We start from the raw sequence: 26,906 nt of genomic DNA, 5'->3' as shown, positions 1-26,906 counted from the left end.
GCAAAATACTTGGAATTGATTTAGTTTGATTTTATTTTTACTTAGAGGTGGCCCTATTTACATATTCCTTGTTTTGCATGGGTTTATTAGATATATATAATATCTACAGTTCTGACAAGTACTTTGAATTGTAGAAGTACTAATCATTTTGTACAATATTGTTTTTCCAATATCCCTGTTTCCATGTGAGCAGACACTGTTGGTTTAAATTTCCTTCCTGCTTTCAGAAGAAACACACAAGAATAATGCAAGGTTTATAAAATACAGTAATAATTTACACTGACAAAGATATTGCACAATTTCTGACATTTTAAGCTTTTAACCAAGCTTATAGCAAAGAAAATGGAAGTAATGTTCTATTTAATGTGAGATGGGATTTGAAAAAAGGGTGCAAACAAAATTATAATTCTAATATAATAAGTGAATAAATTGTTTAACAAAGATGTGAACATCTCCAAAGGTTTTTATATAAGTCACAAAGCAAAATATTGCTAAAAGTTAACAGGACTCTTAGTATCACCTTTTTCCTACATGAGTTTGAGAATACTCATTTTTTTACTCCAGAGAAGCAGAGTAGCCATAAGATGGCAGCACTCTGCACAAAAGGCTCCTGAAACCACAAATTCTGCTCTTTTCTCAAGAAGAGGCGGCAGCCACTGGCGAGAACGAGTGGCCTGAGTGTCTGTAAATGGAAATCGAACTGGCCGAGTCCAGCTGCTGGGAAACTTCAGAAATGGAGTTGCTTTCATGCAGTACCTGAGCCCATTTTCCTCAGTATTTAGTAGCTGCTTGGGTGCTAAGTTAAGCATTCTTATCTGTTTTGGTTATTCTAGAATAACCTTATTCAAACCCTGTGTTTTAGTGAAGCAACGTACCTCTGTAGGTCTAAGTACAGTAAGATCAGCTATAAAATTATTTTCTGTGTGCAAAACCAGAGCAGAATCACTTTTTACAAGTGATTTAATCCCAGCTCCATAGTTTAGAATTTACATATGGGTGGTCAGGCCTGACGACATTGTGTTTACCCAGCCTTACAGTCTTCCACAAGCAAGCCCAGCCTGGTGCAGGGCTATGATAAAGGGTTCTGTTTCCCTTGGTGCTGCTGCAATAGCAAGGCCATCACCTTGGCCTGTCTGTAATGGGGAGTGCAGGTCTGGTTTGAATTTAGCAGTAATCTAAACAAAGAAAGTTATGAAAAGTTCTTCACCTAAAGTGCAGGGGTCTGAGGAGCTGTGGAGTCAGCCCTCAGTGTAGTTCCCACCCCCAGCATGATCAGCCACCAGCACTGAGAAGTGCTTGCTCTGCTGCCTCTGCCCCACATTTTTATAGTGTAGGGAAAGCAAGGGGTACCACGTAACCAAGAAAAGCAAACAGAAAACAAGGTGAGATTTGATGGGCTGTGTGGAAGTCCCTGGCACAATTTGACTGTTGTGGGCTTGTTGACAGTCTGATGCCAGCTGATTTTCCTACCAGTTCCCCCTGAGCCCTTCTGCAGTTCAGAGGTTTGATTATTTCTCTTTGAGTGTGACAGTGTAGTAAAATCCAAAAAGCAAACAAATCTTTCACGTTGCTCACCCATGCCAAGAAAACTGAGAACAAAGGTTTGCTCACACCCTCGGCTGGAACTAGCCAGGTCAGAGCTGTGGGCAAGGGGAATACAAGTTGAAAACACCCTGAGTTTCCTGCCTGCTGCTCACTGTTCAGTTGGTGAGCAATTCCTCCTCCTTCCTCCTCTTCCCCTCTGTTCAGAAGCAGGTTGTTGACTTCACTCCCTGCCCTCATCTAACAGCAGCATGCTGCTCCAGGAACAAGAGGAGACCAAAGCATGAATCACAACTTGAGTCACCAATTCCCAACACCTTGTTTTGCTCAGAGCTGGAGGGGAAAATTCCTTTCCTCTATGTGATTCTCCATCTCCTGTGACCCTCCAGAACTGGCTACAGACACTCCTCCTCTGCTTCCAAAACTGCTCTCCATTGTGTGTAGCCATGCTTGCAAACAGCACTTGGAGAGGAGAGTAGGAGACACCACATCTCAGTGGGCTCTGTGGCAGTGTTTTGGTCCTAGGCCCCTCATGGGATATGATATTGGTACACCCAAAAAACACAGGAGCTTAAATGAAGCAGCTCCACCACTGTATGTTCAGATCTTTGCTTACAGCAGGCTCCAGGTCACTCATACAGGACCCAAATGCTTCCAGCAGTTTCTCTGGATGGATGTCATTTTCTATTGGAGAAATACCCATCTCCCACCATGATGATTAATAAAGAAGGAGGGAGCAGATGTCTCAACAACAAAAAAAAAAGAAGTAAAAGTTGCTGATTTGTTACATTCATCTTCACTGTGAATTTCCCCATTAAATACAACAGTTTGTTAGGGATTGTCACTTCCTCTTGAAATGGTTTTGCCAGCTCTCCCTAAAGCACTGCCAGATCTGTACTGCAGCAAAGGCAGAGACAGGATAGTCCTTACAGTGTCACTGCAGTACTTATGTGTGGTTTCTCTCTGTGCTGGGCTGGCCTGTTTGCAGAACTCTCACACTGCTGTGTGGATACTCAAATCATCTCTAGCTCTGTAGAGATGAACCAAAGTTTCAAGCTTGGAAACTTTTTTCAGCCTTCATTGCTTAGCGAACTGACAGACATCCTCTGAAACATCTGCCATTGCTGTTCTTTGGAACTGGGTCTATCAGGCTGCTGGGGGATATATATCTGTCCACACTTTCCAAAGAAAATGCTTTCCATTTCTGCTGGCCCAAGAGTATGGAAGCACTCATCTATACAGCTATAGAACATAGGTCTTCTTTGGGAGAGAAGTGTTTTAACCCATAAACTTGCGTATAATCTTTACTTACTGCCTTTCAGGTTAAAAAGTTTGACTGAAATTTTAAAGTCTACTTTGATTCCCCACTAGAGATAGTCAGGAGCTTTCAGTATTTGATTGGGAAAATAAACCAGAGAGAGAATAAAGTCACCAGATGTTTCAAGCACAAAGCAATCTGCTTCTGACCTAAGATGCATTGAGGAGCTAAATATGGTGGAGAGAAGGCAGACTCCATCTCAAAAACAGAGAGAAATGTTTTCTCAAGTGCAAGGGGTGCCTCCCTGCACCTTTGTAAATATTCTGAGAATCATCTCAGCCAGGGGACATTCAGATTTTAAATTGTTCCATAATTTTCCAGGCTTTCAGGGTGTGAGCATGTAGATCACTGGGAATTAAAAACTGGGCTGTGTGTGAAGCTGAGAGATCATGCCAGGAATGGGGGAAGATTTGCATTGTTCAGCATTGCCTACACTGAACGATAAAGAGCTGTTTTCTGTTCTGATGTGTCATTAAAAAACTGTAACTCTGATTTAATAGAGACCAGAATTTGCTCCAAAATGAAGATACAGTGGCTGATGGGAGACAATAATAATTGTGTTCTCTCTGCACTATAAACTACTTCTATGGGTATCTCATTGAATCAATGCCTTTAATTTGGGTGGGTGAAGCAGAATGTACTAAAAACCTTATGAAGAAGGGGAACCCTGCTGTCTAATCAAGCAATGCCATGACCCCAAAGGATTTTACACACCCTTCCTACACCAGCATGGCCACTCTAGATTGAGATTGTACTCTTTTAGTGATAATTAAAGCCAATAAAACATTGATCTAGTAGAGGAATTTCCTGGTCAACTTACCTTTAGTTATCACAGGTGATGTTTCAAAACAAGAATCATTTGTCAGCTTCCTGTCTAGGTATTCTTACCTTGCCCAAGGTTTACTCTTGGTGCATGCTGTCTCTTTTTCAGGACCTCTCTTAGGCCCCTGCTGTCTTTTTTTTTCCTGTTTTTGTTGTTATTTATTCTGCTACTTCCTTTTCCTTCTCTGCTCTCTCCAGACAATCCAGAGAGGTCTATTCTGAATAATTTGCAGAAACTTAGCTATTTTATTCAGTAAAGACTTATTCAGATAGTCTTTGGCAGCCACCCCACTCCGAGGCAGGCACTTAGCCTCCAGCCATGCTATTCTTGCCAAGACCTATATAAAATATTAGCTCACAAGCAAATGGGGAACTGATAATATCAAATAGAATTTGTAAATTTTATGTAGGCTGTATTATTAATTATCTCTACACTTCAAAGTTTGATATCTTGAATCTAAGTATTTGCTAATTGCCAGCTGTTCAGCTGGCTGGTCCTTAATTTGAGACTGCTGGTGGCTGGTACGTTGTGGTGGCTGAAGGACTGCCACTGAGCCCTGTGAGTACCTCGTTTGGAGTGTTGTTATGTTACCAGGGGCCAGTGAGAGCTACAAGGTGACCCTTCTACAGGGAAAGCACTGGATTTTGGAGCTCTGCAAGGCTGTAGACATAGTAACAATATTAAAGGACACATACACAAATGTCAGTCAAACCCAGGGAGATAAGATGTTTGAATGGCTTCTTACAGGAGGATGTTTTTCTTAGCGAGAACAAACACTTTCAGTAGATTCCACTTCTTTTTGACCTTATGTAGTTACATAGGCAGTGTTCTCACAGAGTTTTGTCTTCACAAACTGAGGGAACATAATCTAATCAATGCTTTTTTCATGCCACATGAAATTGCTGTAGCTGAACAAGTGCCTTACAAAGGGCACTCTGAGGCATAGAGAGCAGCTGAAGGAGACTTAGGAATGTTGTTGTAAATAGAAATGTTAAGATATGGTTCCACAACAGCCTAAACTGGGCTAAATTTGGCCTAACATATTCTCACCTTTCCTGCCAATTGTGCCTTGCACTCTGGACTGGGCAGCCACAGGGTTCAAGGGACACACCCAGATGAAAAAACAGCCCTCCATCTTCCCCCAGAAGGTGACTGGATTTTAGTTGGATCAGTTTGAAAGGCAGCGTGTTTGGACATGAACACTGACTAGTAAGAGCAAAGGGGTGGGAACACAAGGGCAGAGCAAAGGTAGTCCTGATGTAATCCAGTTTGAGTTGCTGTTGAACCTACCCATAGTCTGTGTAAATACTAGTAAAATTGGATGTGCCTGGGAATATTTCCAGGCACTAGAATGAGATTGTCTATGCTATTAGACTGTTAAAATTCTCCCTGGCATGAATTTGACCTCTTCCAATTAACACTCACTGCAAAAAATTTCTGGGCACAATTTGGTTGCTAGAATAGTCCCAATAGGCACTTTGCAATCACAAACTCAGGTCTTTCTGTGCCAGTTGGCCTCAATGCCCAGGAATGTTTCAGGCATGTTGAGTTTAACTAATACAGACTCATCCCTACTTTCACTATTGCAAATCCTTGTGAAAAGACAGGATTTGTCTTGAACAAATGATTTTCAAAACAGACAATAGCAGGCCATAAAAGATGGGAAGAGATGAAATCTGGAAATAACGTATTTTATTTCCTTTTAATATGGTGGTAAGAAAGACATATTTTGCATTCATTTCAGGTTGGGAAGGTGGAGGAGAGATAGCAGTAACTTGTTATGCAGTTGTATCTGTGCTGTAGAATATTCAGCCACTTATTAGACAGAGTAAAAGCTGACATGATCCTGTTTTTCAAGTCAGTTGCTGTACTGCGAATGAAATTATTCCTCCTTCTATATATTAAAATAAATCCACAACTGCAGTATTTTCCTTTCAGTTTGGAATGTTATAAAATCAATATACTTGGTATCTTGAAGTACTGAAGCCAAGTCCTCAGCTTTAATCTGTGATTGCTTTTTTGTTTTTGCTTTTTTGGGTTTTTTTGGGGTTTTTTTTTTCACAATTGCCTTTATGAGTTTCCCTCCACATCAGGAAATCTGAAAAAATGGGATTTTTACTTCTCTCCAGGTATACTCACTTGGCAATCTTAATGATCCATCTCTCAAAGCACTCCCTCAGGGAACAATTAAAGGCGTTATTTGAAGGAGCCTTTAAAGGGTTGTTGTACATGGACAAACACGGTCTCTTGGCTGGGTTGCTCTAGGACCCAGAGTGACTGGGATTAACAGAAATCTTCACCTGAATGAATTTTCCCCGTATGCCTTATAAGGAGTCCAGGGAAACAAGGAAGTGATAACCATGTTCACGTTACTGTGTGCACAGCTTGTCCTCTTTACCTGCCCAGGTAGCCCTTGTTTTCACTTTTGTTCATGATCCGTCCCGCTGGGGTTGAAGTTTCCTTGCAATCTGCTGTACGTGACATCTGAAAACTTACCCTCCAGGAATGCATGGTTTTTACGACATTCTACCTTTACGCAGACGATAATTAACAAGCTAATATTTTTTTGTCACGCAGCCAGCACTGAAAACGAATGGGGATTGAATTGCTTTGCCTCTGTTTCCTATTTCTGCAAAGAAATAACTATGTGCAAGGTAAGGCTCAGGGGCAGGGAGATCCATTTCAAAACCATTCTGCATTGTTTCTTGCTTGAAGTTGACATGAAATAGATTTCTGTCCTCTGTATTTAATCTTTCCTTTCTATTTAATGATTTTTTTTTTGACAGACTGCTGTAGGGCTGCATTGCCAATTCATCTACTATTTGGTGGTCGTTACATAGCACAACAGGTTTGAAAGAGACAGACGTTTGAGCAATTTTGTTTACACTAATCACAGATTGATCTGCTAAGAAACTTTCATATGATACATATGAATGAGTGTTTCTCTGGTACTTACACAATGGATAAAAATCATATCCAGTATCTAGAGCTGAGTGAAGCAATTTTAAGCTTACAATATGAGCTAAATTTGTTCTTTTAACATCTCTGGTTACTTCAGAAATTACTTACCTACACCACACCAGAAACACATGTAACACTCTCTCAGGTGCACTGGAGGAAACAAGTTAACATGTTCTACGTGAATGCCACCCGTAAAGCATGCAAAAGGAGGTATGTTAATTGCCAGCAATTCTGAGGTTTTAATCTTTATTAGAGAGTTAATCTTTTACCAATAGAACTGTCGTTAAGAAGGAATTTTATCAGTAATCCTAAATATGGCTAAATGTGTGCATTTTCCACCACACACATTCTCTAAATGACAAGTTTCTTCATAAATGGAGTGATTAAGCATATTATTAATAGTCTTTTATCTTCTTGGATTTAAATTCAGGGACCTGTTCTCAGGAAAGCACAGTGACTTGTGAAGATTGTTTGCTTTCCGGACCACACTGCGCTTGGTGTTTGCAAGAGGTAGAGTGATAAAAAAAAATTTTAAAGTAAGACTTGAAGTCTTTGTAGTCACTCCAAGTGATGAAGTATTGACTTAATAGGGTCAGCCCATGGTTTTGTAATGCATGCAGTGCTTAGTGAAGCCTTCCTGGGGATCAGAAGTGGAATTTAATCTACTCTAGATGGTCTGCTATTCAGAGTGTGGTTGTTTGGGCATTTGTTTGCTTGTTTGTTGGTTTGTTTTTTTGAAAAAACCACAACAACATCAACCTTCCAAATCTAAGGCAGAAATAGAAGTGCTATTAGAGGGTCTCAGATCATCAGCCTGAGAGCTGGCTCACTCCCAGCATTGATAATGAAGCACCAGATACAAAGCCAGAGGCCAGTCTGTATCGTACAGGTTACGTGCCAAGCCAGACAGTGTAAACAGAAGGTTTGCAGGTAGAAACAGTGTGTAAGTTTCCACATGTAAAACTTGCATATGGAAATTATTAATCTGGGATTGATTTTAAGTATGATGATAATGTCGGCTTTATAATTAGTATGATACAGATGTGTTTTGGTAAAACATTGGACTTAAAAAATATATCTGGATTTTTTTCCTATACCTTTGTTTCAGATTTTCAGTGCAACCCTGGGCAAGTGACTTCACATCTCTGCTTTTAAAACTTTCTCCTATAAATGGTGCTAAATAATATCTCCCCACTTCACAGTAAATATTCTAGCTCTTAGTTCATTAGCATTAACAAGATAGTCAGCTACAGGAACTAAAAACTTGACAGAAATACTAGAGAAATAAAATAAGTCCTTTTCATTTTAGTTTCTGGATAGCACCTTTGCTGCTAAAAGTTTTTATTGTTTTTGTGTATAGTAAAATGACACTTAGCATGGGACTAACATACTGCTTTATGAAATAGCTAACAAAGACGAAACTGCATATTTTAAAAAAATCTAAAAAGACATCTTTTGCCATTTGCAAAATATGTTACCATGGATGTCAAAAAACCCCACATTTGTGTGTTTGCAGTAGTTTTTATATTTTTACTATAAAAGAGGATTTTATTGAGGTTGGATCATGTAATTTTGACTACTGCCATGTATTTTCAGGGGAAAAAAAAGAGCCAAACATAATTTAATTATTTAAAAAATCCCAAGACCAAAACAAGCAAAACTGTGGAACTATTGAAAACTTCAGTGCAGTAAACATGATTTTTCTTCTCATTCATTTCTTTGCTAGAGAAAAGCACACCAAAATTGCAAAAGACATAGGAGCTTTAGTGTCAGAGCAAACAAAAGCACCTCCAAAAAAACCACTGTTTTCTGTAGGATAAGAACACACTTTGTATTTGAAATATGAGGTTGTTTCTTCACACATTTTGAAAAGTTACAAAGTGTATAACTGATACAGATCTCCCTGTGAAAGGTTTGTAATGCTAGAATGGTGTATTTTATGTGCACTGTATTCCAGATGCAGTGGGTGAGAGTTTTGCCTGAGCAAAGGCATCAGGTTCAGTCTGGAGAATAATAAACCACTGCTCCCAGCAGGTGCCTCAACATTGTTTCCACCAAAATATATAGGATCCCTGACAATTTTCAGGCATGAAGGGTGATGTTTTGGTGGAAAGAAGGGTCATAGTTCTGGTTTTAATAGGTTAAAAGTAAATTTGTTTTGTCTTGCATGGGAAGTTTTTCAGTGACTGAATTCAGAGAATATTTGTGGCTTAATGGCTGATCCATGGGTTGCTTGCCCAAACCTAGGAGAGAGCAGCAGCCCCACGGTATGGGCCCACGACCATCTGCCAGGAATTGAATGCTTCAGAGCTGGTCCTGCCAGGCATTGCCCAGGTTTTTGGTCAAAACGTCTTGCAGGCCAGAGCAGTTTCCAGGAGACAGCTGACTGATTTTGAGGATCTTAACTCTAGGCATAGCTCTGGGAAATGGTAATAAGGCACAGAATGGTTACTTTTACTCTTTGTGAAAGTAACCATTGACTTCACCCCTGTGCGAGGTTAATACTCACCCTGTAGCAGTGCTGTGGAAAGGAATGCATATCAATGCTGAGTAACAAAAATAAACTATGAGATATCAAAAGGCTTGTGATTTCCTCTGGATGGGAGAAGGTCAAGGAGGATGCTGGGCCAAATTTAGATGTGTGGATGCCGAGAGCACTGCTGGTGCTGGGGAACCGTGGAGTCAGGCTGTGGTCATTGCTGGGCACCAGGCAGAGGAACAAGGACTTGATGCCTGCTTCAGTGAACAGGTTAAATGAGAGCTGAGGAGAAAGAGTAGGTCAGAAAAAAAGAGCCAGTAAACACTGGGTAGCCCACAATCAGTTTGTCACAAAATGTCCAGGAGTTTATTATCAGCAAGACCTCTTCTGTTATTAAATGATGTCCTTCCATCAGCAGTTCAAAACTGTCTAGGAAAGACTGATGAATTTGCAGCATAATCCTGTGAGACAAAAACCAGTGGCTCAGAGGGGCTTTGTGTTATCATTCCCAGTACTGTGAGAAGCCAAATGCAGTGAGTGGCACAATTCCCATTCCCCAACAATAGAGCAGTTTCTCCCAGGATAACAAGACAGTGTAAGTTACATTAATTATACACCTGTGTGACATGAGCCATGAAGGGCAAATTTGGGTTTCTGTGCCACCTAGATCTAGTTCTGCACTAGTTTGCACAAACTTGCACCTTTGTTTCCATCCCCTGCATTGGACTGACCTTTTGTCCAGCAGGTGCTGGCAGCTAGTCAGTAAAAATATTTAACTCATCCCTTCCTTCTCCTGTTTGCATTAGAATTACACGGACTCATCTGGAATTCATGGGAGGTGTGATACCCTGGAAAATCTTTTGTCCAAAGGATGCCAGTTGAATTTGATTGAGTTTCCCATTTCAGAAGTAGAAATTCACAGAAATGATCCTCTAACTGCATCATCTCAGAAGAACAATTCTGACGTCACACAGATTTCTCCCCAAAAATTAACTTTGAGGCTGCGACCAGGTAAGTCACAGCTTATAGGTGTGGGATATTTTGTTTCAGACAGTGTGATAAACTGAAGCTTCTTGGATTGAACAGTCTAAAAAATATCTTGACAGACTAAAGATGAAAATCTGTGTTGAGTCCAAAATTATCTGTTGATTCATTGCATGAAAACTAGGTTCAGCTGAATTCAGAATACTTTCAGAAGTGCTGGATACATCACAAAAATAAGGATCTATATTTTTAGTTCCCCTCTTCTCTTGCCAGTGAGGTGGCAGGGAGAGAATGAAAGCCCCTGGCTCCTCCCCAGCCAAGCACCTCTCCCCTGCTGGTCTGGCAAACAGACTGTCTCAGAGGCAACATAAAATCTTGCTTTGAGGATTTAAAAGGTACCAGTGACATTTATGGTAGCATTCCAGACCTACCTTGGGGTCCTTCAGATGTGAATTTTTCCTGAAGAAAATTTGGAATGAAAAAAGGTAAGAGACATTCAGCTAGGTCAGGTCATAGTGTTGGAACTGAGAATAAAATCTCTGTGTACGTTTTGACTTTCTTTAAATTTTTAAAGGATATGATAGGACCCCAAAGTTCTGCCTCCAGTTTTAATTAGTTCTATATCTAAATTTTCTAAAGCCTCATACTGCTGAAGGGATGTTCTCATATTTCTTCAAATTATAGCAATCAGTTTTAATTCTGTGCTTATGGCATTACTGAAGAACTGTTCAGAAAAAAACCCCAAACATTAGAACTACTTTTAATTTTTCAGACCCTTATTTGAGATTTTTTTTGTTGACAGACAATTTTTGAAGTTTTTTAGTTAATGCTACTGGTGATTTAAAATACCAGATAATTGTCACCATATAGAAGTTTATGAAGAAATTGGCATTGCTCGTGCTTTCTGCACAGAAGTGCTGATCTGTATCCCACTTTCCCTGACCTTAATAGGACATGAAGAAACAATACAGATCAAGGTTCGCCAGACTGAAGATTATCCAATTGATCTCTACTACCTCATGGATCTTTCAGCTTCCATGGATGATGATCTGAATACAATCAAAGAACTGGGTTCAACTCTTTCCAAAGAGATGTCAAAACTGACAAGCAACTTCAGACTGGGGTTTGGATCTTTTGTTGAAAAACCAGTTTCACCATTTATCAAAACTACAGCTGCAGAAATAAACAACCCTTGCAGGTAGGCAGGGAAAGTCCCAATATCTGTTTGCATGCCAACACTTAGTCACAACTTCAGCTAAAATTAATTTCAGCTGCTTCACTGGAAACTGCCCTCTTCCAGATGTAAATCAGTCAGTGTGTGAAAAAAGATTTGGTTCTTCTAGTTTCACCCCTCTGATCATTGTTCTGTTGCATCTTACATTATTTGGATAGAGGAATCTGGGAGTGATTCTGGTTTTTAGCTTTTGCTGCTAGTTACAAATGTGCTTAGTATGTCAAAAAAAAGGTATGCAGCATACTTGTATGTATATATATATATATATATAAGAATTCTATGACACTATACTAAGGAGTTGCAAACTCAAACCCATCACAGAATATCAGTTTCAGCCATCAATGCTGTTTTCCTGCTTTTTTTCCCCTTAAGGTCTAGCAGCCTCCCCAGCCCCAGGCTGCCCTCGCCCTTAGCTAACCTGTGTAGGGGAGAACCTGTGCTCTGCAACCTGGAGCAGGACTGCAGCACCTTGGTGGTTCTCTCTGAATGCCATTAAGGAACTGCAGATCCCAATATGCTTCCAAATATGAAATCAAAGCACAGCAGGGGGCATGGCATGTTGGTAACTGGCAGCTCCAGGAGGCATTTCCCAGCCTTTTTGCAGATTTTTTACATTGCTCAAGTCACTGGATGCTCTTTAATTATCTTATGCTTTTCACTAAATCTTCGTAGGCACAGACGAGACATGTAAGACCAAAACCAACCCAGGCAGGCCTTTGAAGTAGCCATTGTAGTGATTTTACACTCTGTATTATCCATAAGCTGTCTCACTTTTCTTGCAGAAGTGTACCATACGAGTGCTTACCCACCTTTGGATATAAACATGTTTTGCCCCTAACAAATGATGCTGAAAAATTCAATGAAATTGTGAAAGGACAGCGAATTTCTGCTAATATAGACACTCCAGAGGGAGGATTCGATGCAATTATGCAGGCAGCTGTTTGCAAGGTAATTGAAACTTCTAAGTATAATATTATTCCATATATTACATCTTCTAGTATTACATGTTGGTATTTCAAAGTTACAGATTATTTTTCAAAACATTTTAACAGAAACCAAGAGCCTCATGAAATTTGTGTGAAAATACTTTTGGCTGTACAAGTAAAACCTGCATATTGCAATATTTTAGTCTAAATTTCCTTTTCATTGCCAGAGACAAGCCCAAATACCTGTATAATTACTGGGTCTGTCTTTCTCTTTAAATATTTTTTATTAATTATGTTTAGGGTAGTAAGCAGATTGACATGAACATGGCCAACCCATGTTATTAAACCCAGGGATGGGGAAACAAAATGTTAGCCAAAGACAATGGAATGAACATAATCTCTTAAGAGATGTTGTGTTGCCTTTGATACCTCCTTGAGAATGATGCTCTTCATTTATTTTGAGACACTGTTCTCCAAATATTTTGCTGTTTTTCTATGTTGTGATGCAGTATAGCCTGCTAAACTGATGTGTTTTAAATGACAGGAAAAAATTGGATGGAGGAATGATTCTCTACATTTGCTGGTGTTTGTGAGTGACGCTGATTCCCATTTTGGGATGGACAGCAAACTGGCAGGGATTGTTATTCCTAATGATGGGAACTGTCATTTGGACCATAATAATGAATATTCCATGTCAACTGTTCTGGTAATTAACTATGAATTTTGTACACTCTCACATCCTGGAAATTTAAAGACTAACACAAACAACTTAGAAAATAAGTGAATTATAGCACTGAAATGTGTAAAAGCTGGGGAATCCAGATATTTCACATAATCTATTTTATTTGTAACTGTTCATTTCAGTCAAGAGAGAACAGCATGTTTGTATGGAATTAGGATAGATTATAACTAAAAAAAAAGAACACATCTGATTTCTGCAATAGGAAAGCCCATGGATTTGGACTAAATACTATTTCCTTCTGCAGGGAAGGCAAGATTTGCATTAATTATGTTCCCTGAAAGAGTGTGAATTCAGGGCCAGTTCAGGAATTTTCAGGACACTGTTCCTGTAGAAGAACTTACCTTAAGATTCAGTGTTCAGAAATACTGAATATATACACTGTGCTGTTCATTGTAGGACAAATACCTAGTTGCTCTGGTGCAGTGTTTTCTTTGGATTAAATATAAATATATAACACAGATGCTACTGAGCCAAGCCCCCTCTATGGAATCTAGCTCTGTATTTTTCACAGAGGGGTTTCCTTAAAAATAACATGAGGAAATTAGATGCACTATCTTTTATTTTGTATACACGTATTCCTAATTAGAGTTTATACCACACAGAGAACACAGTGTTCATTATGATCACTTGAATGTGTGTTTCATGGGAGTCAGTAACTGGAAGTACGTGAGAAACAGACTGATGTGCCTCTCTTTTGTTTGTTTGCAGGAGTATCCCACAATTGGACAATTAACTGACAAACTCATGCAAAACAACGTTCTATTAATTTTTGCTGTAACAAATGAGCAAGTTCACATATATGAGGTGAGTAAACTAAAATGTTCAGTTTGCCAGTATTTGTTTTAAATTTCACGTTTTTGCACAGCTGATAGAGTAATTCTAGTACTCAGGACTGAATTCTACAAGATATTCATGTGATAAAAATAACTAGGAAATTGTGTATTGGAGGAAAACTCTGCTGCTTAAGTGCTCCCTCATGTATTGATTTTGGTGTTCTAAGGTAACTATTAAATTGGATTTCAAGTTGAATCACACTAGTCCTTTAAATCAAGGATTGACAAGCTATGCATTGCTAAACTATTCCGTGTAATTATTGTGATTAGCCTTTTGTATTTTATAAGGCTAGAGGAGAGTTGAACCTTTTCTTACTTTTATAAAACAAGACTATACCTGAAACATGCCGTTATCTTCATGCTCAGCTCTGAGATCTTTGTTTGTTGTTTTTTTTTTCATTTTTCTTTATTTCTGTGACTCTTTTGAATGAAACTGATAGGACACCAGTGCCAAGATGAAAAGTAAAGACCATGATGGACAAAGTCCTCTTTCCTCATGTATTGTTCCTCATGACTACTGAAGGAAAACACTTCATTACAGGAATTTGGGGCATTAGGACTGGCAGGATCCTATTCAGTGAAGTGATTTCCTGCTGTGTGAAGTTGTCATGGGAAATGGAAGCCAGGAGAGAGGGGAAAGCAGAGGAGCAGTGGATATGGAGATCCAAAATCTGTATTTTTAACAACTGGAATATCATTCATACCTGCAGCTCCATCAGTCTTCTGTGCAGGAGTCCGTTTTCAGCCTCCACAGCTACAAGCAGCCCTGTGTTACTTTTGACCCATTGGATATTCCAGCTGTGAGCTGAGGTGAAGCTGCCAACAGCTGCTTCCCTCTTCTTACAGTGAAAGTGAGCAAAAGCCCTCTAAGATAAAATAAGACGGATGTTGGAAATTCTTATTTCATTTTCTGTCCAGTCCTGCCCCTGGGAAAAGATCTTCACATGCTAAAAGAAATTCTAGAGAGGAGTTCATTGTGGGTAATAAGGGGTTTTGCAGCCTGAGCTTGGCTGCCTGGCTACATCCTGCTGTGTGAAAAGGGACAAGCAGAGAGAAGATGTTCCTCCAAATTTATTCAGGTCGGTTGAGAGGTAGCCAATAACGATGGTCCTTCTGATATAATAAGACTGGCTTTCTGAAGGAGAAGCCTTTGTAAAGCATTCTGTATTAAAACCAGAAATACAGTAATGAGCAGAAGTGCTTCTCTGCTGTGATTACCACATGGCAAATAGGAAAGAAAGAGTAGGGAAAAAGAGAGAGCAGCTGAGTCCTTGAGGTAGTCACCGGTAGGATGGTTTTCTATTTCTGTCCTCTGTGTAACCCAGGGAAGACCCCCCCAGTACTTCTGCAACTGATTCCAGGGTTGGAGTTGTTTTTGGTAAGACTGATGATCCAGCTGTTTGACAAAAGTGACAAAGAGTCACAAATTTCATAAACTGATTCTCAGGTTACAGCCTTGACAAGGGAAGGAACACTCTGAGTGTTGAAGCACTGACTGCCTGGCTTTTTTGAAGACTGTATTGAATACTGAGCTGGATCATGAAAATTTAGATCGATAGCAGCAGAAGTTGATCACTTACAAATGCAGTGGCTTCAACAATTTCTTAATAGAGATCCAATTAATGACAGGTGAAATATTTTTCCTTATAGGTGCTTTTTTTAATAGGTGCTTCATGAATAATGATTGTTCTAGGAAAGTAGTTTGGAAATACCTCTTTGATTTGCAGAACCTTTCTTTGTCCAAAGAAACATTTCTCTTGCTGATGGCACTGTATTTTACCTTGGAAATTGCTTGTGGTCACCCTCAGAGTTGGCCACCAGCATTCTTATCGAGGTGTTTCTATTTCAGTATCCATTCAGTGTCTTATGTCAGTATCAGTTTCCAAGAGGCACCCTTTGTTTGTGGGGAACACTAAACAAGGTCTCATAGCTAACAAAAAATACAAATCATGGTGAACCCAGCTAGGGAATGGTTTGTTCTTGTTACTTTCTCTGTTAGAAAAGAGAAAGTATAACAATCTTCTAAGGTGTGTAGTAATCCCACTGAATATGATTTATCTTCTGATTTTTTCTTTTAATACTGCTTTCTTTCCTTTATTTGGATAGCTGTAGTTGTTATGGTCTGCTTTTTGTCCTGTAGGTGATGTAAAAAATCAGTCAAAGCAAGTACAAAAGTCATATACAAGTGTCACAGTGCAGTTTTGCCAGAGTAAAATATACTTTCAAGGGTCTATGTAGGATGTGCAAACAGGGACATAGTGCCATGTTTTCATCTCTGTGATGCAAATCTGTAATATAAATGTAAATAACCAGTATCTATGCTTAAGAATGTAAAAAGAACAAAGCAAGACAATGAGAATTGTTCTCATGGTACGGCCTCTGCTCAGGGAGCCTGGAAGTGATGGCAGAGGACCCTAAACCCTTAAAAGTTCTGGTGTTTCAGTTCTCTTGTAAAGCTTCAGCAAGTGAGATTCCATAGCGTCCCTCAGAAAACCCTTCCATTTATCCTTTGAGGTAGAAAGACTCTCCCCAAATATCTCATCTCAAATCTACTTGAACTCAGCATCTAATTATACCAGATACCAATACTGACTATTGCTATTTATAATCGAGTTCTCAGGGACAAACTTACGTTAAAATTACTGTGAGGACTTAGAAAGCACCTCTTTAAATAGACTTGATAGATTCCATTAGTCTTAAGTGCAGTGTTCAGACTGTCAAATATACATTTTGTATTTCTAGCCCTGAATAATCCCCAACAATTTAGCCCAAAATAATTCAGACATGTAATATTCTTGATCCTCTTCAACTGAATTTTCAGTTTATCCACTTACATGTGTGTTATTATCTAACACACAAATGTTAGGGGTGGCACAAGCACAGAACACCTATGCTTGTAACAGAGCTGGTGTTGCTTTTGAACCTTCCACGCAGCTAAAAAGCTGCTGCACAGTAACCTCAAGAGATCATTTAGATCTGATGCTCTCCCTGACCACAAGAACTTCAGAAGCAGTCATGTGGAAACATTTATACAGCCACTCAAAAGTAAATGCAAGAGAGGAGAGAAAGTTCTTTACACTGAGCCGTGATTATTTGAGATTATTTTTTAAAAGGAATGGTTTTTTTTTTAAAAAAAAGGTCTTTTATAATATATTAATGTATGTCTAACTTTTAGCATCATTAGTCTCAGCTGAGTCTTGCCAAAACAGCAGGGGATGTTTTCATTCTATAAAAGCTATTCACTCAAAAAGCATCTGTGACTATGACAATAATAATTATAGTTTAAAAAATCATATTTTGGTATAAAAGAAAACACCAGTCCTTAAGCTTTCATGAAGTAGTTGCTGCTATTGCTGATATTATTTCTTTTCCAGCGGAATTCTTTAAAAACATATTCAAACTTAGATAAGGGAAAGACTCCATCTTTAGTCCTGAATAAGCAGCATTTCTTTTGAAACAAAAATTACTCTTTTTGATGAATTATTTCTTTTTATATCATAGGAGAAATAGCTTGAAAATTAGGGTTTCAAACTGCATTGCACTGCTGAAAATGGAACTAAAAATACTCTAGTCTCCACACTCATACAGAATCTCAAATTATGTATTTGGTGTAGCACACTATTTATGATGAAAATTCTTCTATCATTTACACTGCTAAAATATAGACATAACCCCACTGGGCTCAAACATATAATTGTCAAATTTCCTTTACTTGAATCAGAGTATCCCTATAAAATGGCAGTTCACCTGTTAATGAATATTTGCCAAAGGACTAAATTCTGTGATATCCTTTGGATGTTTGGCAATAGTAGCACCCCAAAAGCATCTGTCTACCTCACCTTGGCAGTGCTTGAACAGAAATATTTGCTAAGAGGTGAGGTTTAACCAATGGACTAGAGACACACACTCAGCCTGGGCTTGAAACACCATCCTTGTATCACCACGCAGAAAATTTTTGTTCAAAGAGGAGAGATCAACTGAAGTGTTCAGAGCAGCATATCCCTGCTGTTTGTTTTGCATACCACAGATTAAAGGGGACTATATTTTAAATTCCAGGTTTATCATCTTTTCTCACAAAAGGTCCACATGTACGAAACACAGAGTTTCAATATTCCAAGAATCCTTGAGACTGCACTAATCACAGGAGGAGTCAGGAATGCAAAGATGCCAGCTGTAACCTAAAATGCAGTTAATCCCACTGATTTACAATAGCATGAGAAATCTAATGAATGATGACTATTCCATACATAATAATAAAGTAATCACAGGGCTTTGGGAGATAAGTATAATAAGGATATAAGGGTATCAAATTACCCATGTTTATTAATAGTTCTCTGGATACTTTTATTTAAAAAAACAGTATTGATATGATAATGTGTAAAAGAAAACTAGTGCTACAATGTGTTTTTTTCAATGATGAACACATTGTTTACCAAAGGCATGGGTAAAAGCAAGGGAATTTCATGTAGTTAACAATCAGGCAAGACAAATTTTAATTCACCATATTTAAAATCTAGCTGTCAGATGTCATGTTAGTGTCACAATGCAATTTAATGCAAAAAGAAAAGAAAGCTTATCATGGAAATAAATTGCTAAATTGGCACTGTATTATTAACAGAAATTCAACATACAATCCATCATAACCACAGAGCACTGAGATACATGTGCAAAGACAAAAAAGTGACTGCAGGTGCTGAATGTAGGGTCCAAGACTCTTGAGCAGTGCAGCAACAGTAGAGCAGCTGAATCTGTTTCTGGATATTTTTATTAGAGCAAAACACAACTGTTGATAAAATGTATCTTCCTTCTAAATTGGAAAAATTAGAGCTTGAAGAATACCATAGTATCAAACTTCCAAGGACATAGAGGTGATTTAGCACTATATGTTCAAAGAATTTTAAATGAAACCAGCTCTTCTTCATCTTTTTCATTAAGACATGTGCAATGGAGACTGCAAGAATTCTTGAAAATGTTGCTGTCATTTATTTCAGTTGGCTTCAATGTACTTGGTTTTGTTGTGGGCTCTTTCATTTTTGTTTGAGGTTGGTTTTTTACTTTTTTGTTCAGCCTTGGGGTTTTTTTAGATGGTAGCTCCTTGTCACCTAGACTTTCATTGTGCTTTAAATTAATTTTTTATATTTCCAGAATTATGCAAAGCTTATTCCTGGAGCTACTGTTGGACGACTACAGAAGGATTCTGGAAATATCCTCCAGTTGATCATTGCTGCATATGAGGTAAGATGGTTACAATGCAGTTTCTTCCCTCATGTTTACATGTTCAACATTGGTTTGCAGTTTGGTAAAAAGAAGTGTCTTTGATTCCTTTTATGAACTGGTTACATAATTTTTTATGTTAGGTGCTGACCTTAACAGGAAAAGTGTTCACTCTGAGGATTAAGTAAGCACAGAAACAAAATTCCTACAACCTTCTCTCAGTCCTTAGTTCACCTGGAATGCTGAATTTAAATCAGTGTCTCATCTGCATTGCTTTCTTCATATTCCTGTATTTTACACCTACTCTTCAGCCTTCTTTATATTAAGTTCCACAGTTCAAGCGAGACTCAGCTCTCTCTGCGTTGGTAGCCACGACCAGAGCAGACAAACAATTGCTTTGCAAGAATATCTGTGGGGAAAAAACACTAGTCTGTGCTCAGTGCTCTTCTCTCCTTCAGCAATTTGGTGCTGCCCCTGTGAGGCTGTTTTGAGGTTTTTGAAAAGAGGAACACAGGAGCCAGCACGGGTTTGTTTAGGTAATGCCAGGACCTGAATGGGTTTGTTTAGGTGATACAAAGAAACACCGTAACGATGTCAGGAACATAAACACAGCACTGCTCTCCAGAGCTTTGTTTGTAAAACACATCCTGGGCGCCTCCTCTGTCAGAGGAATGTTCTTAGGCAGCTGCACAGGTCTTTGCACAGATACATTAATTTACATACACGCTGATATACCATAGATTTCTCTCTTCTGTCTCAGCCCATATTTATGAAAAACCTGCTCTGCCAGTTGTCTACAATGACAAATAATTTTGCAAATAACTTCTGTTTCTTCTCTTACTTTTTTTTCTGCGCTTCCTTCTATCGTCTGAATAAGACAATCATCACTGTCCCAAAATTACTTTGGTCTTGGTGATAGAAGGAAACCAAATTCTTCTAACTCTTATAAAAGCAATGAAAGCAATACAATTGCTGAACTATGATTTTTTTTAAATGAAATGGAAAATACCAGAAGATTCTTCATTTTATGGAAAATTATATAAGGAGAGACCTTCGGGGTTAATCTCGGGAGTGTACAAATTGTAATAAATATGGACGAGGAAATCTTCTCATGAACAAAGCTATTGCTAAACTTTTGAGTGGCAACAGGATTTCACTTCTGGATTCCAACCTGCTGCTAGTCACATCTGGTTCCTATCAGCATTTCTTCAAGCTGGCAGTCTAATGTATAGACACAGGTTCCTACATTTAACAGCTAAAATATCATTTTGCTGTCAGTAAGTAATGGAAAAACACACAAAAATTGTCCCAGGGCTGTGTCCTGGTGCCTTTGCCGTAACATAAGTGAGGAATGATGCTCCACTGGAATATTGAAAATGTGAAGAGTGAAGTGAATTCTTGCCTCTTCTCCTTAGCATCTGCTTATATTCCTATGGCCTATGATTTTTTCCTATTCTCCTTTTTGAACCTGCTGATATTTTTGGCCTCTGTTGACTTCTATGACAAGAAGGAGTTCAGTTGCACTGTGTCAAGGTACATTTTTTCTTATTCCTATCTTACTTCTTATGTTTTAAAGTTTCACTGAGTGCACCTCCATTCCCGTGTTGTAGGGTTTGGTGAATAACAGCTCTGCATTCACCTCATCTTCGGGTCTTCATGATTTCATAATATTGTGTCACTGAGACACCTTCCACACCCCCAATCTTCTTCAGTCCCAGTCTTTTAAGTCTCTCCTTGGCTGCTCCATTCCCTTGGTAATTTATCTGACCATCTCTTTACCCTCCCTGACTCTCATGAGTGCCTCCTGAGATGAGGAGCCCATAGGAGCTTGCAATACACAGTACAGGACACACTGAGGTTTATACAAAGGTGAAATGATGTCCTGTCTCTTGTCCTCAGCCTCCTGGCTCTGTTGGCTTTTTACCTGCTTTTGAGCTGCTGCATGCTTTGAGCAGAGCAGCTCCCAGAGCTGGCAGTGGTGACCACGATGCAGCTCCTGAGCTGTTTCATCTGATCCTGTTTTCATCTGTTCACGGGCATGGTTTGGAGGGAGCTCTGAGCTCTGTGCTTGCTGCACTGCAGGAGTGGCAGGGAGGTGACTGCAGGGAGGGTGGTCCTGCCTTTGGGCCATACTCGTCACCGCCTCATCCAGGCACAGCATGTCTGGACCATGCACCAGAGCTGCACGTAGGTTCTTAAAATCCCGCATTTCTTTCAAGGTGTAAAAAGTGTACAAGCAGCTACATGTCACACTCAAAATTTCGCAAAGTCCATTTTATTACACTTAACCTTAAAGGTTAACAATTTTATTGTTTCGTGATTGAAAATCTTCCAAGCAGGAAGCACTAAAAACCACTTTATTTGACAGGAGTAAAAGTATCTGAATTTTTTTTGACTGTGAAGAAGGAAATGACAGGAGACCTACAGCTGAAAATCACATGCAAAACAGATCTAATGCTACTTTTGTTAGAAACTTTTCATGATATTCAATTCAATGTCCTGTGTCTCTGCTTCTTTACTCACTAGAAAAGGAATAAATAACTTTTTGCCCCCTGGGAGCAGAGTTAGGCTAAATCTTTTAACACTTTTGAAGTGTTTTTGTGTGTTTACTTGCTGTGCAAACACAAGGTTTGTTAATGCCATTCACCATGTGTTGCCATCTAGAAGCCTCAGAGAGGAAGTAAGTAAGTTAAGAAAGTCTGAGCTGTCAAAATATTTGTTGCAAGGAGTTCTCATGTTCCTTCCAAGTATGGTTCATTTTCTCTTGTAAGCATATTTCTGCCTGCTTTGTTTAGCATTGAATTCTGCACAAGTTTGTGTTGCAGAGCTGCAGGCTAAAGTGCATTGTGACAGATAGCAGGCCGCTTGATTAAAGACATTCCAAGAATTTAAAATTTCATTAAAATTCCACTTTTTTTTTTCCCCCATTTTTGATCCTTGCACTTACACAAAAATCAGATCAAAGAAATTATGTATTAGAAAGGACAGGTAACACAAGGGCACAAGTATGTAGCACTGCTTTGTCTGTTGTTCCATTCAGAAAGTATTTTGAACCACAAATGTTTCTGTCTGAATGGCTTAAAGCTCACTAAACTGCTATTTGTCCTCAAACTATGGCCAGAGAGCTTAGTAGTTTTAAAACATCATTAGAAGTGCTCACACATATTAGGCTTTAAAACCCTTGAATTTATCACAGTTTGTGTTCATTTTCAGTGGTGTAAGATGAATAATTTGATCTCTCACAACAGCAAGGCACATTCAAATGACCCAATACAGACTCCAGAATTCAAAGTATTACAATCTGGTGTTCAGCAGCATTTAATTTTCTCTCACAGTTGCACTCTGTACCTTATAGTTTTGCAGCTGGTGGAAAAGGGCCTACTGGTGATACCTCCAGTAACGTAAGCACATGCCCACAGTCACAGCCTTACCTAGAGATTTTCTGTATTGGGTCCTTTTGGGAGAGCCCAGCTATTGCAAACAAATTATTATCTATGACTCTGCATTGTTTCAATAGCGACACAAGCACCTACCTCCAAATCAAATGTAAATGGAAATCTGGACATACCCAAAGCTACCAACATTACAAACCCGATGCCCAGGGCACAGTTTTACAATAATAAGACAAATTTCCAAGGAATCCAGAACATGTACAAAGGACAGGGAGTTGTCTATGCAGGTTTATACCTATTCTATTTTCACTTTGATTTACCCCACCAGACCTTTACTCCAGTGAGTCATCCTGCTACCTTTAGTAGAATGACTCACTGAAGTAAGGTCAGCAAGTTCCTTGTGCTCTGATTGAAGGGCAGGGGGTATTTTGCAAGCAATTAAACTTCCATGAGCACAAAGTCAAGTCAGTGAGATGTTTTCTTAGCAGTTGCCGAGGTACTTTTGAAAAATTTCCATTTACTGGATCCACAGGCCCATGAAGTCATAGGGAATTTCCCCGTGGCCTGTGATAGGCTTTGGATTAAGGTTGTGTAAGCAAAGTTGCTATAAAACATTTTAAAGACTTGAAATATAAATACCTAGTATGAGCGAGTTCAGGAAGACAGTTTGTGACTTTCAAAATGAAAGTTTGATTGAACAAATTGATTTAAATAATGGGGAAGTTGTTGAATACAGGTTAAAATAGCACAAACAGCTCATGAAGCAGGAATTTCCATTGTGAGAAGAAAGGAAGGGAGGGAGCAATATTGACAGAGTTTGGCTAATCAGGAAAAGCAATGGACTAGCAGTGCAATCAGGGACGCAAATCCACTCCTCAGTAAGTCCAGACCTAGAAGAAAACTTGCATCAGTCAGCAGAGTGATGAAAGATGATTTAATAAAACATTGAATTTGTTCTTCTGGAAGGGCAGGAAATAAGCCCTGTGAGCGGATATTAAAGTGATGCCACCATTGCTTTCCACTGAAAGCTGGGTCTGTCGGCATTTGCATCATTTTGCTCGTTCCGCATTTTTCTTGCAATAGAGAGTTCTGTAAACAAAGTGCCAAAGCACGAGTGTGCTCCTGTGTAAATCAGGATAAATTACAGTCCACGTTACACAGACATGGAGCAGTGGCAGCACGTGCCAATGTTATCACTCCATTCATCTCACACTTTTTTCCTTGAAGGAGCTGAGGTCTGAGGTTGAATTGGAGATCCTGGGAGAGACGGAAGGGCTCAATCTCTCCTTCACAGCCATCTGTAACAATGGGACCTTTTTTCCACATCAGAGGAAATGCTCTCGTGTGAAAGTGGGAGATACAGTAAGTGAAGAACATATTCTCCAAAGACATGAAGTTCATATAATTTAGGACACCAAGGTAGAGCTTGCTCTTTATTAAACAATCTTCCTCCAAACAACTTACCAAAACACAGGCAGTATCTATGACCGTTTTGCTGTGTCCTCTGCATGCACTTCCCGAGCACCCTGCAGAGTTCCCTGTGCTCCAGCTCCCAGCAGCTGCCATTGTCTCTTCCAGGTCTCTTTCAATGTGACTGTAAATCTCTCTTCTTGTGAAAAAACCAGAAGGCATATCAAGATAAAACCTGTTGGTCTCAGTGACGTGCTGGAAATGGAAATTCATCCCCTCTGCAGCTGTAACTGTCAGGCAAAGGCCGAGATGAAGAGCCCGAAGTGCAGCCAGGGGAAAGGCTCTCTGGAGTGCGGGGTGTGCGTGTGCAGCCCCGGGTACGTGGGGCCGCGCTGCGAGTGCGACGAGAGCTCCCTGGGTGCCAGCTCCTGCCGGGGCCCGGCCGAGCACCGCTCCTGCAGCGGCAGAGGCGACTGCTACTGCGGGCAGTGCCTGTGCCACCCGTCCCCCTACGGAAAGGTGTACGGGCCCCGCTGCGAGTGCGACGACTTCTCCTGTGTCAGGCACAGAGGGCTGCAGTGCGCAGGTACGGTGCCTCAGTGCTGCTTGCAGTGTCTGCACTCAGGGCTTTACGGGCTCACCCTTAGCTGGGAGCTCGCGGATTTGTATTTTCATCATGTACTCAGCTGCAATCCATTCTGTATAAAGAATTACTGTTTATGAATGGTCTTTAGACTTTAAATAGTTTTGGCTATACCATTATAAACTGGAAATATTTACGCATTAGGTTGTGTACTGCCAGGAGACAATCTGCATGGAGGACTCCAGTAAAGAGAATGGAGCTGCGCTGGCTTACAGCCAGTCTAAGCAAAAACCTGATCCTCTGACTTAAAACTGAAGATTCTGGGAGAGAAAGAAAGGTGTTTGGAAGAAGAGTTGGAGAGAGCAAAATATTTTCTGTTAAAGAGAATTATTTTAAAGATCATCCTTCAGATGATCACTGATCATTCTTTTTTAATTATCAGTGACTGATTTGAAGTATGATAAATCTTCTTCCAGGTAATGGTGACTGTGACTGTGGGGAATGCAGGTGCCACAGTGGATGGACTGGTGAATACTGTAATTGCACAACTGATACCAGCACCTGCATTGCTGAGGATGGGACACTGTGCAGTGGGAGAGGCGAATGCATCTGTGGGACGTGTGCTTGCACCCATCCAGGGGCTTCGGGCCAAACGTGTGAAAAATGCCCTCTCTGTGGTGACCCTTGCAGTTCCAGATGGTAATGTGCTGGCTTTAAACCTCTGATGTTTATATCATCCAGGTATCTATTTCCTATACTGCCTCAGCAGTGTGTTTATTGCCATGTCTGTAAATTGGGTTTACAGACCAGAACCAAAGAGCTTCTTTGTCCTTTGAGATGGGTAGCCACAACTCATATATTAACCATTCATGAGCATTACTCTTGTACAAAAGGACTTTATGTGAAACAATTAAGCCAACTTCAAGCAGCACAGGCAAAACTTTACACTTCCACTGCTGTCCCTGTCTGTACAACTAATCAGAATGGTGGCCTTATCTGACACTTACATGGCCTCACAGGAAAATTTCGCATTTGTATTACCATTCTCATGCATATGAATGAGTAAGGTCATTTTGTCCACTCAAGCTTCACACATGTGCAAATTCATAGTCGAAACTCAGTTAAGCTTGGCTGAATTAAAGAGGTGCAAGTATAATAAACTAGATAATAGTCTGGGAATGAATAAGTGGGTAGCTGTATGTCGTGAATAAGTTGATGATAAATTGATTGTAAATGGTGAAATGTCTTTTGTCCACTGAGCATACTCAATTTATGGAGCTTTCCTGCTGTGATGCAAGGTGTCTGCCATGGTGCATGACAGAAAAAGCAACCAAAAATATGCAGGTTGTGAAGATGACCACCCTAAGCACACCATTGCTCATGCTTGTATTACATGACCTCTTGTAGGGCTGCAGTCCAAATGGAGCAGTCTTCAGTAGAAATTTAAGCTAGAAGTTGAGTTAGGCTTCACAGAACACACGTTATTAATGACCCTGGCTTTGCTTTCTGAGTGCTGAGCAGTTTAGGTTGCATGGTTCATGACGATGTCCTGTCTCCTTGTTCAGAGTTAAGGCCCATTTCTCTCCAACACTGTATTTTCATACTTGTCATTGCAGTCTACAGTGTACCTGAGTGAAAAGCTACTCTGTCGTGATTAATTCATCGATCTCTTTCTGTTAGTGATAAATTTGACCTAAGAAAACCGAGCCTCTCAGTATGTTCAAAGAGAATTTCTGCAATCAGCTGCTCTAAACAAAAAGGACAATGCTGCTGCTTTGCTCTGCCCAATTTGGCGAAGAATAAGAAATATAAAGTTACATGATAGGCATTACATTAACGAGTTTAAACATGTATATTGTATGCAATGTTGGATCTTTTCTTTCTGTTTCAGTGTCTTCCCTTGCTGAAATGCAGGGCACAAAAAGCCAAAAGAGAGAGAACACTGGGAATACCTGGGTAGGGTAACTGAAAGAGCTGAAAGACCAGGTCAGAGGGGATGGAGATCAATGGCAAGGCAGCTGAGAAAGAGAGTGTAGCATGAGAAACATGGTTAATATGACAAAACCACCACCAACACTGAATTTATCTCCATGAGATAGAGGCTATCCCATTACCCACTTGCTTTTACAATTCACCATTTCCAGAGCGAGTGATAAGGTCACCTCCATCTCCTGAAGATAAACTCAGCAGCCTCAGCATATTCCCATGGATATATGTAGCTCAGTGCAACAGGAGATAGCCAGGGTTTTTTGGGATGTTTTGTTGCAGTTTTCGTTTTTCCTTTTCCCTTTTTCCTTTTCCCTTCTTTCCTTTTTCCTTTTTCCTTTTTCCTTTTTCCTTTTTCCTCCCCTCCCCTTTTTCCTCCCCTCCCCTCCCCTCCCCTCCCCTTCCCTCCCCTCCCCTTCCCTTTTTCCTCCCCTCCCCTCCCCTCCCCTCCCCTCCCCTTTTTCCTCCCCTCCCCTCCC

The 26,906-nt window shown here is 39.9% G+C and overlaps 1 protein-coding gene across 18 annotated transcripts in view; it reads left to right on the top strand.

The window, feature by feature from the left end:
- ITGB6 (integrin subunit beta 6) overlaps positions 1 to 26,906 on the top strand; it is a 59,845-nt gene that overhangs the window by 18,721 nt on the left and 14,218 nt on the right. For 8 of the 18 annotated variants that reach the window (XM_042041230.1, XM_042041229.1, XM_042041224.1 and 5 more), the window contains 11 exons: positions 6,261 to 6,337; positions 7,075 to 7,154; positions 9,930 to 10,134; positions 11,059 to 11,305; positions 12,124 to 12,289; positions 12,812 to 12,973; positions 13,718 to 13,813; positions 18,988 to 19,077; positions 23,676 to 23,810; positions 24,027 to 24,444; positions 24,918 to 25,140. In XM_042041230.1, coding sequence (XP_041897164.1) covers positions 6,277 to 6,337; positions 7,075 to 7,154; positions 9,930 to 10,134; positions 11,059 to 11,305; positions 12,124 to 12,289; positions 12,812 to 12,973; positions 13,718 to 13,813; positions 18,988 to 19,077; positions 23,676 to 23,810; positions 24,027 to 24,444; positions 24,918 to 25,140 — 1,883 coding nt within the window. In that variant the 5' untranslated portion in view covers positions 6,261 to 6,276. Of the gene's footprint in view, positions 1 to 3,252; positions 6,157 to 6,256; positions 6,855 to 7,074; positions 7,155 to 9,929; positions 10,135 to 11,058; positions 11,306 to 12,123; positions 12,290 to 12,811; positions 12,974 to 13,717; positions 13,814 to 18,987; positions 19,078 to 23,675; positions 23,811 to 24,026; positions 24,445 to 24,917; positions 25,183 to 26,906 lie in introns of those variants that run through there. The other 10 variants (XM_042041233.1, XM_042041223.1, XM_042041231.1 and 7 more) reach the window with 10 other exon arrangements.

The sequence above is a fragment of the Corvus kubaryi genome, unplaced genomic scaffold (assembly GCF_017639235.1).
Source record: "Corvus kubaryi isolate FWS band 111438036 unplaced genomic scaffold, C.kubaryi_AGA036_p1.0 37396, whole genome shotgun sequence".
NCBI lineage: Eukaryota > Metazoa > Chordata > Aves > Passeriformes > Corvidae > Corvus > Corvus kubaryi.
Note: the sequence above shows the minus strand (reverse complement) of the source record. Positions and strands in the feature narration are given on the sequence as shown.